We start from the raw sequence: 17,211 nt of genomic DNA on the forward strand, positions 1-17,211 counted from the left end.
TGGCCCCTTGGGCCTGGCAGGCGCACATCCGACACGGTCCATTAAGTTCGAGCATTGCCCACAGGAGGATGCTCCCGCCCCAGGTCTGTGGGGAGTGGAAGAAGCTTTCTCAGTGTCTGTAGCACTCTGCATCTGATGTCGTCTTCCACCTACCGTCACTGCACCAGGGGCGCTTTGTGTTGTTCAGGAACCAACTAACCTGGGAGTCTAGGAAACTTTTCATATGACCTGACTCTAATGGTCTCAAGCTGAGGTGCTCCCTGCACTGCATGTGGCACAACCCACACCCCAGCCGGCATGGTTAACCCCAGGGGCAGGTGTGTTGTCCAAGGTTAGACAATTGGACCCTAGTAGACACAAGACTTGGGGTCAGGCTGCAGAGGCCACTCCCTGGTCTTCCTTCCATCCTTTGGGCTTCAGTACTATTGCCGCTGAGGCCAGCACTGGAGAGAGTGTGCCCTGGGCCCATGAAACCTCCAGAAGGCCCGTCACTCTGCGAGCACAGCAGGCAGGACCTGGGTTTGCATAGCTTTCAGAATACTGGACTCCCCGTGCCCTGGGCCCGGCACAGCTCTGGCTGTTTAGGAACTGAAGGAGGGACCTGATCCTCCTGGGGACATGCATCAGGCATCCAGTTTCAGGTGCCAGGTAGTTTCCTATAGTTCTGCTTCCCAAAGGCTTTAAAGCATCTAACAGAAGGAAAAATCAGGAAGGTTGAGTTCTTCCGCCTTGATGACACCAGGAGCAGTAGGGTGGAGGTGACATTCTACTGGCATAAAACCCTGAGACCGAAAGACGGATGATTCACTCACAAGGTGTGATGAGGGGCTGGGGAGGATGTGGAGGACTTCTGGTGACCCTGTTTTCTGACCCTCTCCTTGCTCCATGCCAGGCACCCGGCCACTGCGATGCTGAGATCCAGCCCCCTGGGGAAGCCTTGTGCTGGGACAGAGCTGCAGAGAGACCCTGGAAGCAGGGCCATCCCTGCTCCCAGTGAATAAGTCCCTGGTTGGGGCTGGGTAGGGTCAGGGGAGGAATAGGAGCGAAGCTGACAGTGGGCAGAAGGACATAGAGGGGACAGGCGGTAGGTCAGGACTTAAGAGCCGGACCCGGGCAGGGGCAGCGTCCCAACCTCACTTTCCTGTTCACAGCAGAGAGCACAGCGTCCTGGAGTCCCCAATGTCTTCCTCCTCCCGAAATAATCAAAACCGCTGAGCCTGGGTAGCCTCCACAAGGCAGGGGTTTGTGCCACATCCCCTTTCCACTTCCCACGGTGCAGGCTGACGCACAGCCGGCACTCAGAGCCCAGACGCGCAAGGATGTTCCCGTGCCCCCACAAGATACACAGACGAGTTCCTGCAGGGTGACTGCCAGATTTCAGCCAGCGGCAAACCCAGCGGCGGCAGGAACTCGGAGCGCTCCCTAACCTCGCGGGGCAGCGGGGACCCAGCGCCCTGGCCTCCTCGGGCGCCCCGGCAGGGCGCGCGCCAGGTCCCAGGCCGGCGCGGGGCCCCAGGACCCTTATCTTCTTCGTCTTGGGTATCCTGCTGCCGGTGAGTCCCTGCCGCGGTTCCTGGCTCCAGACGGCCGGGAGAGGGCAAGCAGAGTGGGAGGATATGGCAGGGTTCCTGCCCGGGTCACCTCTGGCTAGGGCACGTCCAGGCAGGTCGAACTCGGGCAGATTCGAGGGGAAAAGCCAGATCTCGGCCTAGCAGAACGGGCATCGGCAGAGAGGGAGAAGGGTCCCCATTCGCCGTCCCTGTCCTTGTCTTGGCTGGTCCGGAAGTAAATTGCAGAATCGATGGCGCAAAACGGGTTGGAAACTCCGTAGCAAGCATTCAAAGTGCCTGATCCCTTTTTTGGGAAGGCGAGGAGTGGGAGGTATATTTAATTTTAAAACATTCTCATTGCAAATCTGTTAAATGTGCAGCCCTGGGGTGGCCCCGTGGCCAGTGGTTAATTCGCGCGCTCCGCCGTGGAGGCCCAGGGTTTCCACGGTTCGGATCCTGGGCGCGGACCTGGCACCGCTGGTCAAGCCACATTGAGGCAGCGGCCCACATGTCACAGCTAGAAGGACCTGCAACTAAGATATACAGCTATATACCGGGGGGGATTGGGGGAGAAAAAGCAGGGGAAAAAAAAAAAAAGATTGGCAACAGTTGTTATCTCAGGTGGCAATCTTAAAAAAAAAGTGCAGCCCCCACAGGTCACTTTCCCTCTGTTGTCTTCCTCGCCTTCCAGGTCTGACCTCCAGCGTCCCCAGTATTCCATTCTTCTCCTCTCCTGCACAGCCACGAGCCCAGGGCTCTGTATAAACAGCTAATAATCCCACAGCTGGGACCTGGGGGCCTCTCTTCCTGCGGAAGGTGGTGCGAAGTTCTTGCTTTGATTTCTCTTTTGAGACAGAAAAGCAGCTAGTGGTGAGCTTGGAGATGAAACTCAATATGGACAAAAGTGCAGCTTCAAGAGTTCTTTCCCATGGTGATTAAGGCTGCTTAGATGTAAAAAAAAAAAATTTTAATGACAAACCAAGGTTACAGGAATAGTGACATTTTAAATGTTTTTGTTTAAATAATTAATACTAAATTCAAAAAAGCAGTCATTTTGTGCTCATAAAATAATTCCAGAACTTATTTTTCTTAAAATATTTTGTATTAAGTGGGATCCACATTTAACGCTGCTTCGAGAATGGCTCCATTTAGTCAGGACCTGGTGGCTCGGTGACTGCAAGGATACCTGTGTCAAGAAGGTGAAAATCTAACGTTCACGTTTTGGGGAATGACGTCCCAGTGCTCTAGTCACCCCTTGAGAAGTCTCGCCTTTTCTACGCATTTACATGCTTGACCATTCTTGAAACTCTGAGCCAAGAACAACTTACATTCGATTTTTAAAGTACCTTAAGATTTATCTTATTTTTTAAATAATGACATAGTGTCTTATTGCTTGCGTGAACTACGGTTTATTGTACTTTCCCCTCTTATGGATAGCTGTTTCAATTATATCCTATTTATGTTTTTGCCAATTCCAGCAGCATTGTAGTAAATACCTTTGTAGGTATCAAATATCCATATAGCCATGTTATGTAATTACTTGCAAGTGGAATGGTTGGGTCAATGGGATAAATAATTATAGACTTTCTTTATTTTTATTTTTTTGCTGAACAAGATTCACCCTGAGCTAATATCCATTGCTAATCTTCCTCGTTTTTTGCCTGAGGAAGATTGGCCCTGAGCTGACATCTGTACCAGTCTTCCTCTATTTTGTATGTAGGATGCCGCCACAGTGTGGCTGACGGGTGGAGCAGGTCTGCGCCCGGACTCGGGCTCACGAACACTGCCGCTGACAGAGCACATGGAATTTTAACCACTGGGCCACAGGGTTGGCGCCCTAGAATTTTTTAGATATTGACCAACTGTCCTCCGAAAGCAGGCTGCACCAATTTACACTCCCACCAAGTCCACAAGCGCTCCTGGCTCCTTACACCCTTGCTCCACTCAGCTTTAATTCTTTGCTCGTCAAGAGGTAGAAAGCAGTGGGCCACAGAGTCGTGGTTTTCATTCCTCGGTGCTCTGAGAGATTTCAAGGCTCCATCAGCTTTCTGAGATTGGGGGCCGATGACCAGGAGACCCAGATTAGGCAGCAGGGGAGGGCGGCAGGGGGACTGGAATCCCAGTTCTGCCCTTGAACTGTGTCACCTGGGGCCAGTTGCTGCCCCAGCCCTGCCTGTAACGTGATGGGGCCCATGTCCTCGGGCTGTGGAAGGGGGACATCACGGGGCCCAGTGCTGAGCTCCTGCCTGGCCCCGGTCCTTGTCTGCAGTGCTGGCACGGCCCCATTTCCGTTCCAGGTCTTCCGCGCAGGCTTCCACCTATCAAAGTAGGAACTGTGAGGCTCAGCGGCTCGGAAGCTCACTCAGGCTTGTGAGTCCTGATGTTGGAGCTGGAGACAGCGGGCCTGCTCTGCTCCTTTCCAGCTTTGGGACCCTGGTGTGGCCCCCGCTTCCCCAAGTGTGAAATGGGGAGGAAATGAAAGTCTGCAGGGCCCTTTGTAAACCACTGAGAGCCGTGCGGGCGCCTGTGGGAGGACAAATCATATCCTCAGGGTGGGGTCGGTCACTGTGGTGCTGGGAGGGTCACAGGGCACATGGTGTGCAGCCCAGCAGTGGCTGCCACCTGCTTGATTGGGACCTTGCTGTCGGCTCCCTGAGGTGGAGGCAGGAGCTTCTGAAGGACATGGGGGAGAGAGATGCTGGAGGGGGTCATGGAGGAATGCAGAGGAACCCAAACATCAAGGGATGACAGTGACGGCATTGCAGGGCCACAGGCCTGGTGTGTCCAGATGATTCTGTTGTCCCTCTGCTGAGGGCCTTGCACAGGTGCAGTTTGAGGGGCGAGCGGGAAGCCTATCAATCTGTGTGGCTGCAGTGGCTGGTGGCCCCAGGCCCTGCTCAGAAGGCCTCCGTCCCTGTTCTTGGGCCACTTTCCCTTAGCCAGGGATGGAAGAGAAGGGGGCTCCGCCTTCCAGGGCAGGGTCGGGGAGCGGGGCAGTGACAGGCACTGAGCATGTGCTGTTGGGCAGATTCGGTCCTGCCATGAGCATCTGTTGTCCTGTGTAGTTTTCCTGACAAGCCCGGGTGCTGGGCATGGTTTTCACGTGTCTTTAACGTGGAGGAAACGAGATTCAGTAGGATGGTCTCTGGCATTTTGGCCTGAGCTCCTTTATAATAGCAGCTACGTTTTGGCCCGGGAACAGCACCTCCTGCCATTCCTGTTCATGTGTGCATGACAAGTGGGGAAGGGAGGGAGGCTCTGCCTTGACCCTAACACCCCAGGGCGCCAACGCTTCAGATGACCACCTCGGTCCTTTGGGGGAGTGGAGGTAATTACAGTTTACAAATGAGAAACTGCAGCTCAAAGAGGGAACGAGTCCGGGCTGGGACTCAAGTCTGTAGAGAGGAGCTGAGAGGAAGAGGGCGAAACAGGAATGACCACTTGTAAAAGCAAGATATAGGGCCAATCTCAGCATTAAACTAGAATTTCACTATTAGGTCATTGGAGTTTAGTTGCCTCTTAAGGGTTAGTTAACGGTAAACTTCTGATAACCAGACAGCACCTCTCTTACGCGGTCTGTCCCCTCTGGTGGATGGGCACGTGGACAGTTCCCAGCCCCGGTGAACCCCGGTCCTTGTCCAGCCTGCTGATTTCCAGGGGCCTCTTCTCAGCCGGGCAGGTCCCTCTCCTGCGTGCACAGATCAGCACTCACCCAGATGCTGGATGGGCCCCTCTGTGCGTTTCTTTGAGCAGCTTTTCCTTCTCCAGCTCCCTGCCCTGCATTCGGCCTCTGGGAGCTCTTATCAGGGTCTCCTCAGCAGAGGCCCTGGGGCTCCCGTTGCTCCCCTCCCTGGGCTGCAGCCTGGAAACTCTCCTTGGGCAGGACGCTGAGGCCGTCAGTCTCTGGACTCACCTCCTTTGTGTCCTAGGGGAGGACGCTGTTATTCACCCCCCAAGGAGTGGGAACCTAGGGGCCCTCGGGGAGGGAACAAATGACCTGTGTTCATCCTGTGCCTGGGAGCTTCAGTGTGGTGGAGGAGATGGGACGAGGGACCTAAATAATGAAGAAGGCAGTGTGAGGGAGGCGTGAGACCTCGCCCCACCTTCCAGAGAGGCCTCCACAAATTTGCTGGGACAGAGGCGAGGCCTCGGGTTGTGGTATCGCTGGTTGGAGGATCGGTGTTGATTAAATCGGCATTGAGGGTAATGATTATACTAACACAGCTTGTGCTTAAATACAACACTTACCATTTGCCCAGCTCTGTCCCCGTACTTTATAGACTTATTAACTCATTTCATTCTCACAACCCCACTATGTAGGAGCTGTGATTATCTTTGTTCTCTGATGAGCAGTGTGAGACACAGGTTAATTCGGCGACTTGCTGGAGGTCACCCAGCTCTTTGGTGGAGGGGCGGGCAGGCGGGTGAGCAGCCCCAGGGGCAGCGACACCAAGGGTTGGGTCACTGGATCCCCCATTCACCCAGTTGAGCATTTGGTGCTCGTCTATGAGGCCTGGAGTAGGCTGGCCCAGGGTGTGTCCCTGAGAGGCCATTTAGTGTGGCCTGTCATTTCAAAAAGGGTAGCATGAGGTTTAGAGAGGAAGGAAAGTGACTGTCCCAGGATCATGCCACTGTTTAGTGCCTGGCCCTGACTAGAAGCCAGGTGACTTGACTTTCAATTCAATTTCTTACTGCAGTTAGAAAACAACAACCCATAAACCTCAGAAGCAGATCTCAGGCCTAGGAAGATGCTGAGAACTCGGGTGATGCTGATGTCTAGACTCCTGAGGGTGTGAGGGTCACACTTTGCTGTGGAAGTGTCTCTCTCGTACATCCCTGGTGTGGACGGCCAAGGCAAGGAATCAGCCCCACCCCAGGCCCCGCCCCCAGTTCATGACGCGTCTCTGGAGGAGGCAGGGTCCGTGGAGCCTAGGCAGGCCAAGTACTCCACATGCCACTGCCTCTCTTCTTGTTTTCCTTCTCTCCCTTGATCTCTGGCTGCACCCTTGGTCTCCTTCAAGTAGAGACAACCATAAACTACAGACCCCCTCCCCTTCCTCTTGTTTTTACATGCACCCCAATACTTTGACTTCATACCTGTCTGTGAGGAATCTTTTGCGGTTGATGACAAGGTCATTATCTTGATGTGGTGATGATTTCACAGGTGTGTATGTCTGCCAAAATTGATAAATGGCATGCTTTAATCATCTGCAGTTTATTGCATGTCAACTATATCTCAGTAAATCTCGTTTTAAAAGACTTTAAATAGATTGCAACAGTTGATTATATATTTTAAACTCTGTACCAACTGCATATAAATAATGGAAATATTTATAGATGAAAAGCCAATACTGAATTAAAATGGAATTCTAAAAAGTACATAATTAACAGTAAAGTATGCAGGGAAGGAGAAACTGCAAAATAATAGACTGGACAAATTCAAAATAAATGGTAAACTTGTAGACCGACTTCAACCTCATCAGTTATTACATTGACTGTAAATCCACTGAGCATTACAATCCAAAGGTAGAAAATGTTAGAAAGGATGAGAAAGCAAGAGACGCAATTTAAAAGCAAGACACAGATATACTGAAAGTAGCTGAGTGGAAACAGATGTACCGTGCAGATAGTAAGCCAACGTGTTGTGGCTATCTTAATAGCAGATGAAGTTGATTTTAAGGGAAAGAATACTCCCAGAGGTAAACAGGGACCTTTTGTAGTGCTAGAAGGGTTAATTCATTAGTCCTAATAATCATAAACGTGCGTGAACCTGGTAATAGAGCTTAAATATACATGAAGCAAAAAACGACAGACTGAAAGGGAGATTATAACACCCTTTCCCACACAATTGATGGAACGATTAGATGAAAACATCTGTAAAGTTATGAGACGTCTGAGCACTGTCAACCACCTTGACTTAAGGGACATTCACAGAGCAGACGTGCAACATCTACTGAAGACTCATTCTCTTCCGCGAACACGTACGTTCCCCAAGAGAGACCACATTCCGGGCTGTAAAACAAGTCCAAATAAATTTTCTAAAAAAGCAAGATATAAAATCAATAACCCAAAGATCCATATTGACTAATCAGCCATACAAAATAAGTGTAAATTGGAACCAAACGAAGTAACAAGGAGGAGTGGAAATCAATGAAATAGATGAAACAATAAAAAGAGCTGGCCAAGCCAAAAGTTCGTTTTCTGAAGGGATCCGCTGAATTAATAACCCCCTAGCCAGGCTTACAAAGAAAAAATAAAGAGAACACAAAATGCCAGTATCAGGAGCTAATGGGGGTATCATAACAAAACCTGTATCTTTAAAAGGATAGTAACACGATCTTGTGAGCAGCTTTATGCCAAAAAGTTCAATAATGTGGACGAAATGGACAAATTCCTGGAAAAAGACTACTTAGCAAAATGGCTGCTGCAGGAGCAGATAGTCTGAGCTGTCCTGTCCCTGTTTGTGGATTGGCGTCCGTTATTTAGAGCCTCATCCCCAGCTGAGCAGATGCAGGTGGTTCCCCCGGTGAGGTCTATACAAGCTTATAACAGAGAGAACACCAATCTTACACAAATTCTGTCAAAACTTTAAGGAGGAGGAAACACTTTTTCACTGCTTTATGAGGTCAGTGTTACCCTGATACCAAAACTAGAGAAAGACATTACAAAAAAGAAAAATACTGATCAGTATCCCTCCTAAGTATTGATGCAAAAACCCTTAGCAAAACAACAGCCAACCAAGGTCAGCAGTGCTTATGGGAGATGAAATATCATGACCAAGTGGGGTGAATCCCAGGGATTTAAGTTCAAGTAACATCTGTAACTTAATCAGTGTTATTCACTATATTAACAATGTGAAGGAGAAAAAGGACGTAAAGTTTGATAGATGTAGGAAAAGCATTTGAGAACATTTACCCCCCTTTCATGATGAAAGCTCTCATGATGTTAGGAACAGAAGGAAACTTCCTCCAACTGTTGGAGGGGGCATTGCAGGTTAGGATGAGCCGGGAAGGGGTACAGAGGTGTGAGGGGATGTTCTGTGGTAATGCTGATGTTGTCTGATCTAGATAGAGAGTTAGGGCTACACACATGTATGCATTTATCAAAACTCACTGAATGGCACACCTAAGAACCGTGTATTTCCCTGAAGTTTTGCTGTTAAAAAAACTAAACTAACGGGGCCAGCCCAATGGCGTAGTGGTTAAGTTCCCACACTTGGCTTCTGCTGCCCAGGGTTCGAGGGTTCAGATCCCAGGCGAAGACCTACACACCACTCATCAGGCCATGCTGTGGCAGGCGTCCCACTTACAAAATAGAGGAAGATGGGCATGGATGTTAGCTCAGGGCCAGTCTTCCTCAGCAAAAAGAGGAGGATTGGTAGCAGATGTTAGCTCAGGGCTAGTCTTCCTCAACCAAAAAACAACAAAACAAAAAACTAAACAGGCATTAACTCTAGTTAGTAGAATACATGCTGAAGTATTAAGAGAAGGGTACTGATGTGTGCAACTTCAGTTGATCATAGAAATAAGATAAATGAGTGGATAGAAAAATAAATACATGATAAAGCAAACAGGAAAATTTATTAATTATAGAATCAAGGAGGCAGATAGAGGATGTTGATTGTATAAATCTTTAAACTTTATTGAATGCTTTAAAAATTTAAAGGGAGGAGGCCCAGCCCAGACAGGGGAAGGCTCGGTGGACACAGGTGAGCTGAGCTGTCACCCAGTGATTCACAAGCCTTCACATGGGAGAGGGCTGCGTTTTACTGTGGTTAGACCCAGGCCGTTGAACTGGTTTCAACATAAACAGTTTTTATTTTACGTCCTTTCCCTTGAACTTTAACTGTCTACTTTAAAATACTCCCAAATTGAAGAAAAGTTGCAAAAACTATTCAAAAAAAATTTTCCTGAATCATTTGAAAAATAGCTGCTCAAAAATAAACACTGAGTAACAAGTGTGTACTTTCTACTAACAAGGCCATTCTGCCCCGTAACCACAAAGCAACCTTCCAAATCCGAAAATCATCATCAGTACATCGCTGTGTCTCATCATGAGAACCTACTCAAATTTCTCCACCTGGCTCCGTGATGTCACGTATAGCACAGCGGTCCTGGACCAGATCCGTGTGTTGCCATGTCACTCCTTCTGTGACTCTTCGGTATTTACTGGGACACTGAGGACTCCTTTGAGGCAGCTTCTGAGGTTGCTTTTTAAACTGGAATTTCATTATTTAACATTTAATCTTGCATTATTTAACATTTAATCTTGCATCTTGATCTCTAAAAGTTTGCATATCGTATAACCCTTAATTGTAAAAATTTGTGTGTGTGTGTGAGAGAGACAATGAGTATTCATACATATGGTCCAACAGTAGAACTAAATGAGAAAATATTAAAGAAAACTTCCTCTAGTGAAGGAATCACATAGAATTTTTGTGTTTGTAGAAAAACTTTCTATTATTTGCCCACATTTTCTAGAATAAACATGTTTTATAATACGAAAAAAAGATAAAGAAGGATTTCACAAGTTTATGATACTTGGTTAGCCCCAAATGGTGACGGGGCAAACACGAATGCACACGAGTAAGTGTTTAGAGCTGGAAGAAGAAAGGTCCCAGCTCTGTTTTTGGAAATGAGGTTAAAGGAATGTGAGAAGGCTCCTGGGAGGGTGAGAGTCTGGAAGCCACTCATGCCCATCCCTGCTTTGTCCCTGCAGGTCCCAGCTGCCTCAGCCACGACCACCGAGCAGGACAGAATTCACTGCAATTAGCTGCCCCTCTGGGAAGTGCAGCCCCTGGGAGGGTTGTGTCCACCAGGTACTTTTGAAGACTGATCTCTAACCCTTTACCCGCCCTGCCTCCACGCCCTTCCAGTGTTCCATTCCTGCAGTTTCTGGTTCTTTATTCCACAGGTGCCTACTGGATGCCCTCTGTGTGCCAGGCACCGTGCTAGGGGAGGGCACGAGGCCCCTGCCCTTGGGGCTCTCCTTCTGGGATGGTCCACACAGAGGATGCATGTGACAATCAGAGGCGTGATAAGAACTGTTACGGACCAAACTGTGGCCCCCTCACCTCAGATTCATATGTTGAAGCTCTAACCCCTAGTTCCTTAGAATGTGTGGGTGTTTGGATATAGGGTGTTTAAAGAGGTGATTAAGGTAAAATGAGGCTGGTAGAGTAGGCCCTATTTCAATCTGACTGGTGTTCTTACAAGAAGAAAAAATTTAGACTCACAGACAGACACTACAGGCACATGTGCAAAGAGGGAGGGCCCACCATCTGAAGAGGCAGCAAGATGGCGGCCATTTGAATGCCAAGGAGAGAAGCTTCACAGGAACCCACCCTGCCGTGACATTGCTCTTGGAATTTCAGCTTCCAGAACTGTGAGGAAAGAAATTTGTTTTGTGTAAGTCACTCCGTCTGTGGTATTTTGTTATGGCAGCCTAGCAAACTAATGTATTTTTTGGTACCAGGAAGTGAGGTGCTGTTGTATCAAATACCTAAAAATAATGTGGAAGTGGCTTTGGAACTGGGGAACATATACAGGCTGGAAGAGTTTGGAGGTGCATGTTAGAAAAAGTAGAGATTGCCTTAAAGAAACTGTTTTCAGAAATGTGGATGCTAAAGGCCTTCTGGTCTCAGATGGGGGTGAGGAACGCGGTCTCGGGTGCTGGAGAAAAGGCAGTTCTTGTTACACAGTGGCGGAGCACTGGGCGGAATTGCGTTCTAGTGTTTTGTGGAAGGTGGAGCCTGTGAGTGACGAACTAGGACGTTTAGTTGGAGATGGCTCTTAGCAAAGTCTTGAAGGCACAGTCTGGTTTCTCCTTCCTGCTTATAGTAAAATGTGAGATGAGAGAGAGAAATTGAAGGCATTGTCAAGCAAAAAGGAACCAGAACTTAAAGATTTTGAAAATTCTCAGCCTATCCATATTGCAAAAAAAAAAAAAAAAAATGAGAAAGTGTGTTCTGGAGAAAACACCAAGGTATAGTGGGATAATCTCTCCAAAAAGAGACTGTGGCTGTGTCTCCAAGATTCAATTACGCATCTCAGCAGAAGCCAGCGCTAGAGATGGGGTTATACCAGCAGAAACACTGCCAGCTCGGTCTGAAGGAGACGAGACGGAGATGGGATAAAATGAAGGAAGGCCATCAGGCTTCTGGAATACTGTAGGACAGGATGATAGAGCCGTCCAGCTACAAACACGTGTTATCCTTTAAAACAGGGAAGAATGCCCGTGGAAGTGGTTCAGAGATCAGTAGAGCTGCCGCCTCTGCCACGGGCCCAGAGGGCACAGGTCCGGGGGGCCAGTCTGCCTCCTTCTTGGTTCCAGAAGGCGAGGTCACCACTTGGTTTCCATGAACTAGGCCGCTGCCAGGGCCTCGGGGACGGACCTCTGCCTGGGGCCAAGGGGGGGATGCACTGCCCCAGCAGGTGTAGAAAGTGAGGCTACCATCCTGGTGGGCCTAGAGGACTAATTATCAAGCCAAAAAGGATTATTCTCCAGTCTTAAAATCTAATTGAATTTGTCAAGCTAGATTCTGGGCTTTCTTGGATTTATAACTTCTTTCTTTCTGATTTCTCCTATTAGAATGGAACTGTCCACCCACACCTGTCTCACCAGTGTATTTGAAAGCAGATAACCTGTCTGGTTTCACAGATTCATGGCTGGAGAGGAATTTTGCCTTAGAACGAATCATGCCTTGAGTCTCACCCATACCTGGTTCGATGATATTTAGATGAGATTTAGGACAGAGTTCATGTCGCAATGGGTTAAGACTTTTGGGCTGCTGGGATGGGGATGACTGTATTTTGCATGTGAGAAGGACATGAATTATGGGGGTCCGGGGGGACGGGTTATGCCTGAAGTGTGTCCGTCCAGAATTTAAATGCTGAAGGCCTAACCCTCAGTACCTCAGAATATGACTCTATTTGGACACACGATTTTTAAAGAAGTGAGTAAGTGAACACGAGGCCATTAGAGTGGGCCCTATTCCAAGCTGATTGGAGTCCTTATAAGAAGAGGTGATTTGGAACCTCAGAGAGGCACCGGGGCACATATGTGCAGAGAGACACCACATAAAAAGGCAACAAGATGCATCCATCTGAAAGCCCATGAGACAGGCCTCAAAGGAAGCCAACCCTGCTACTGCCTTGATCTTGGACTTCCAGCTTCCAGAACTATGACAGATTTCTGTCGTTTATGCTACCCAGTCTGTGGCATTTTGTTAGGGTCACCAAGCAAGTTGCTACACAAATCGTGAAGGATGATTGAGTGATGTGTGAGACACTGACAGGGTTGGTGAGGCCTCCCAGGGAGGGTGACTTTGGACTGACAACCATAGGTGGGCAGGGCCAGGGGTGCTGAAAGCCAGAGAGAGTGCTCCCTGGGAGGGCGCTGCAGGAACTGGTACCTCGGGGGCAGGGGCTGGGGGTGTTTGGATAGAGCCAGAAGGCAGCCCGGGTGGGTGGAAGGGCAGGAGTCAGAGTGACAGGTGGGACCAGATCACACAGGGCCCTGGATCTATATATATTTATTGTAGCTATTTTCTTAGTGGTTACCTTGAAGATTACAGTTGCCATCTAATTTTGTAACGTCTTAACTCGAATAAGACCCACTTAGTTTCAATGGTATGTAAACACTCTGCTCCTATATATCTCCATCTCTCCTGTGTATTTTTATTGACATAATCACATCATTGTACATTATGTGCCCAGCGACATAGATTTATAATTATTCTTTTTAAAATTTGCCTGTTAAATCATAGGGGGGAAAAAGGAGAGTTACAAACCAAAAGTACTATGATCCTGGCATTTACATTCGCCCATGTAGTTTCCTTTGCCAATGTTCTCTATTTTTTCATATAGCTTGAAGTTACTGTTTAGTCTCCCTTCATTTCAGCCTGAAGGACTCTCTTTAACTTTTATTGTAGAGAAGTTTGACTCATATTGAACTCCATTAGCTTTTGTTTATCTGAGAATGTCTTAATTTTTCCTTTATTCTTTAAAGATTATTTTCCTGGATATAGAATTCTTATATGACTATTCTTTTCTTTTAGTACTTTAAAATATGTTATCCCATTGCCTTCTGACCTCCATGATTTCTGATGAGAAATCATCTGATAATCATACCCAGGATCCTTTGTTCTTAATGAGTTGCTTCTCACTTGCTGCTTTTAAGATTCTTTGTCTTTATCAGTTTCACTGTACTCCGTCTTAGTGTGAATCTCCTTGAGTTTATCCCACTTGGAGTTCATTGAGTTTTCTGGATGTGTAGACATGTCTTTTTATCAAATTTGGGAAGTTTCTTCAAATAATTGTTTTCTGACCCCTTCTCTCTTTTCTCCTTCTGGGACTCCCATGATGACTACACTGATATGTGTGATAGTGTCCCACAGGTCCCTAGGTTCTGTTCATTTTATTTCGTTCTTTTTCTTTCTGCTTTTCAGACTGGTTAATTTCAACAGCCTTTCTTCATGTTACAGATTCTTCTGTCTGCTCAAACCTGAAGTTGAACCCCTCTAGTGATAGCAAAGACTCAAGGAGGTAAAGTGAAAGGACAGACAAAGATTTTCCATGAAAATAGTAACCAAAAGAGAGTTGAAGAGATTATATTATTATCAGACAATACTTGAAATTATAATATGTTATGTATTTGTATATTAAAAGAGACAAAAAGAACATTGCATGTTGATAAAAGTTTCACCCATCAAGAATGCATAACAATTATAGACATATATGCGTTTAACATCAGTGTCCCAAAATTTATGAAGCAAAAATTTACAGAATTGAAGGAAGATACAGACATTTCAACAATAATACTTGGATACTTCACTACTCCTCTTTCAAAAAGATGCTAGAATGACTAGAAAAAGGATCAAGAAGAAAGAGGGGACTTCATTAATACTATAATCCCATCTGAAATGGTTTCTTAAAAATAACACTAAAAGCAGAGGCAACAGCAAAAAATAGACAAATTGATTAAAATTGAAAGCTTTGTTCATCAAGGAACACTGTAAAGAGAGTGAAAAGATAACCTACAGAGTGACAGAAAATATTTTCAAATCATATAATTGATAAGGATTTAACACCCAGAATATATAAGGAAATCTTATAACTCAACAACAAAAAGACAAACAATCCAATTAGAAAATGAGCAAAGGACTTGAATAGACATTTTTCCAAAGAACATATATCAATGGCCAATAAGCATGTGAAAAGATGCTCAACGGTATTGGTCATTAAGAGAATACAAATCAAAATGATAAAGAGATACCACTTCACACCTTCTAGGATGGGTAATAATTAAAATGGGAAAAAAATCAAGGGTTGGAGAGGATGTGGAGAAACTGCAACCTTTGTTGGGAATGTGAAATGGTATGGCTAATGGAAATAGTTTGGTGGTACCTCAAAGAGTAGAGCGTAGACTACTGTATGGCCCAGCAATTCCTCTCTGGGGTATTCGCCGAAAGAACTGAAACAGAGATGAACAGGTAGCTATATCCCATGTCCACTGCAGCATTTGCGGCAGCATTTGTTTCTGCTGCAGCATACTCTCCCTCACGTAACAAACTGCAGCATTTGCTTCTAGGCAGAAACAGCCCAGTGTCCATCAACAGAAGAACGGGAAAACAAAATATGGTCTATACAGATAATGGAATATCATTCAGTGATTAAAAAAAAAAAAGAATGCAGGTATGGTACATGTTACAACATGGGTGAACCTTGAAAACATTGTGCTAAGTGAAATAAGCCAGACACGAAAGGACAAATGTTGTGTGATTCCACTTAGGTGAAATATCTAGACTAGGCAAATTCATAGAGACAGAAAGCAGTTGGGAGTTGACCAGGGGCGGAGGGAGGAGGAAAAACGGAGAGCTATGGCTTAATGGGTACAGAGTTTCTGTTTGGGGAGATCATCTTTTGGAACTAGGTAGTAGTGATGGTTGCACAATATAGTGAATGTAATTAATGCCACTGAAATGTACACTTAAAAGTGGTTAAAATGGCAAATTTTACCACAATAAAAAAAAAAGTGAATCAGGAAAGGGGAGAGGTTGATCCTTCAGGGGAGGTTGAGGTCTCTCGCTGGAGATGATGGCTGGGCTTCTGGACACGGGCCCCTCCTCTCAGAGCTAGAATCCTCTCCACTCCAGGGCAGCCTCGGGCCCCTCTTCTCTGTATCACTCTTTGACCCTCTACAGGTCTGACCCACTTTTCCCTTATCTTCCTCCCGTGGCAGATGGCATGAGCTTTCACTGCAGGCTGTCCTCTCACTGTCCTGTTACTTCTGCTCCCGTTTGATTGTGTCATCTACTGACCGTGAGCTCGCTGAGTTCAGGGATTAGGGCTTGCTTCTTTGAGTGTCCGAGGTCTAGGGCAGTGCTGTCCAGTGCGGTAGTCAGTGGGCCCATCTGACTTTTGAGCACTTGAAATATGGCTACTCCGAATCGAGCTGTGATGAAAGTGAGAAGGGAGAAATATACTCTAGATTCTAAGAGAGGTTATGAAAAAATAACGTAAAGTATCTCAATGTTTTATACTGATTGATGTTAAAATGATATTAATTGGGATATATAAGGCTAAATGCATTATTAAAAATAATATGACCCTTTATTTTTGCCTTTGTAACGTGGTAACTATAAGTTCGTATTTCCTATTGGATTGGATTGTAGCTCTGTTGGCAGCGCTGGCCTCAGGTGTGCGGGGGGTGCAGAACTGGTGAGCTGACTGATGCCAGTGGAGTGGATTTCCGTTAGAGTTCCACAGATGGCTGAGAGAGGCATTCTCTGGCCACCACTGCCAGCCTCTGGGAATCCTGTGGGGATTCACTCACCAGCTTTTCTCTCCCTTCCCAGGATCCCATGTGTCAGAAGACAGTAGAGATTGTACACCGTGCACAAATGGAGCGGGTCACACAGTCATTCAGACGCCTGCCCTGCTTGCTGACTTTGTATGATTTGCAATCAGGTAGAGAACATGTGGACCCCATGCCTACAGTTAGGGTGCCGGATGATGAGATGTGAATTGTCTCCAATGGGGAGTCAGAAAGCTGATTTCTAGCTCAGCTTGGTCTTCATCATACCCTGTTTTGTGATTATGTCTTAGGTCAATAAAATAAAATGAAGACAGAAATTATTTTTATAATGTATGCCATACAGTAGGGAAATCTTTTAGACCATCAGTTGGAAGAAGGGTAATAATCTTTCCCTTGAGAAGGAGGCCAGTATAGTCACAACAGTGAACAGGCCAGGCCTAGTGGAGAAGGCTAGGTTTGAGCTGAGACGTCGGTCTGGTCAGTGCCAGGCCCTCCTTAGCCCTCTGCTCTGTGCTCCTGGAGGGGGCTCGACTCTCTCAGCCTCGTGGCCTAAGGCTGCCCTATGTCTGCAGCAGGACCAGGTTTGGGAAGTCACCCAAGGGTTCCTGTCCATCCAGGGTCTATGAGATTTTTTCCCAGCCCTTGCTCCTGCCTGTGAGCTAAAGGATTTTTCCTTTCAAACGTGATGCTTGAAACATGTTCCTTTTTGTATGACTCTGAGTGTTGGTGACAGGTGAATGGTGGCTGTCTTTTGTGTGCCCCACGTGTGTTGCTGCAGAAAATTGCCCCCAAAATTAGTCAACTGAGTTAAGCTGAGTGGAAGGGGTTTGAGTGGAAAAGAACT

General features: G+C 46.8%; 1 protein-coding gene across 1 annotated transcript in view; it reads left to right on the plus strand.

Moving 5' to 3' along the window:
• The first annotated feature begins 297 nt into the window (after positions 1-297).
• LOC139081867 (tumor necrosis factor receptor superfamily member 10A-like) overlaps positions 298-17,211 on the plus strand; it is a 30,182-nt gene continuing 13,268 nt past the window's right edge. Inside the window, exons 1-4 of the mRNA XM_070609406.1 lie at positions 298-317; positions 1,341-1,553; positions 10,269-10,368; positions 16,408-16,519. Of these exons, the coding sequence (XP_070465507.1) occupies positions 298-317; positions 1,341-1,553; positions 10,269-10,368; positions 16,408-16,519 (445 nt within the window). The remainder of the gene's footprint in view (positions 318-1,340; positions 1,554-10,268; positions 10,369-16,407; positions 16,520-17,211) is intronic.

The sequence above is a fragment of the Equus przewalskii genome, chromosome 2 (genome assembly GCF_037783145.1).
Source record: "Equus przewalskii isolate Varuska chromosome 2, EquPr2, whole genome shotgun sequence".
Classification (NCBI taxonomy): domain Eukaryota; kingdom Metazoa; phylum Chordata; class Mammalia; order Perissodactyla; family Equidae; genus Equus; species Equus przewalskii.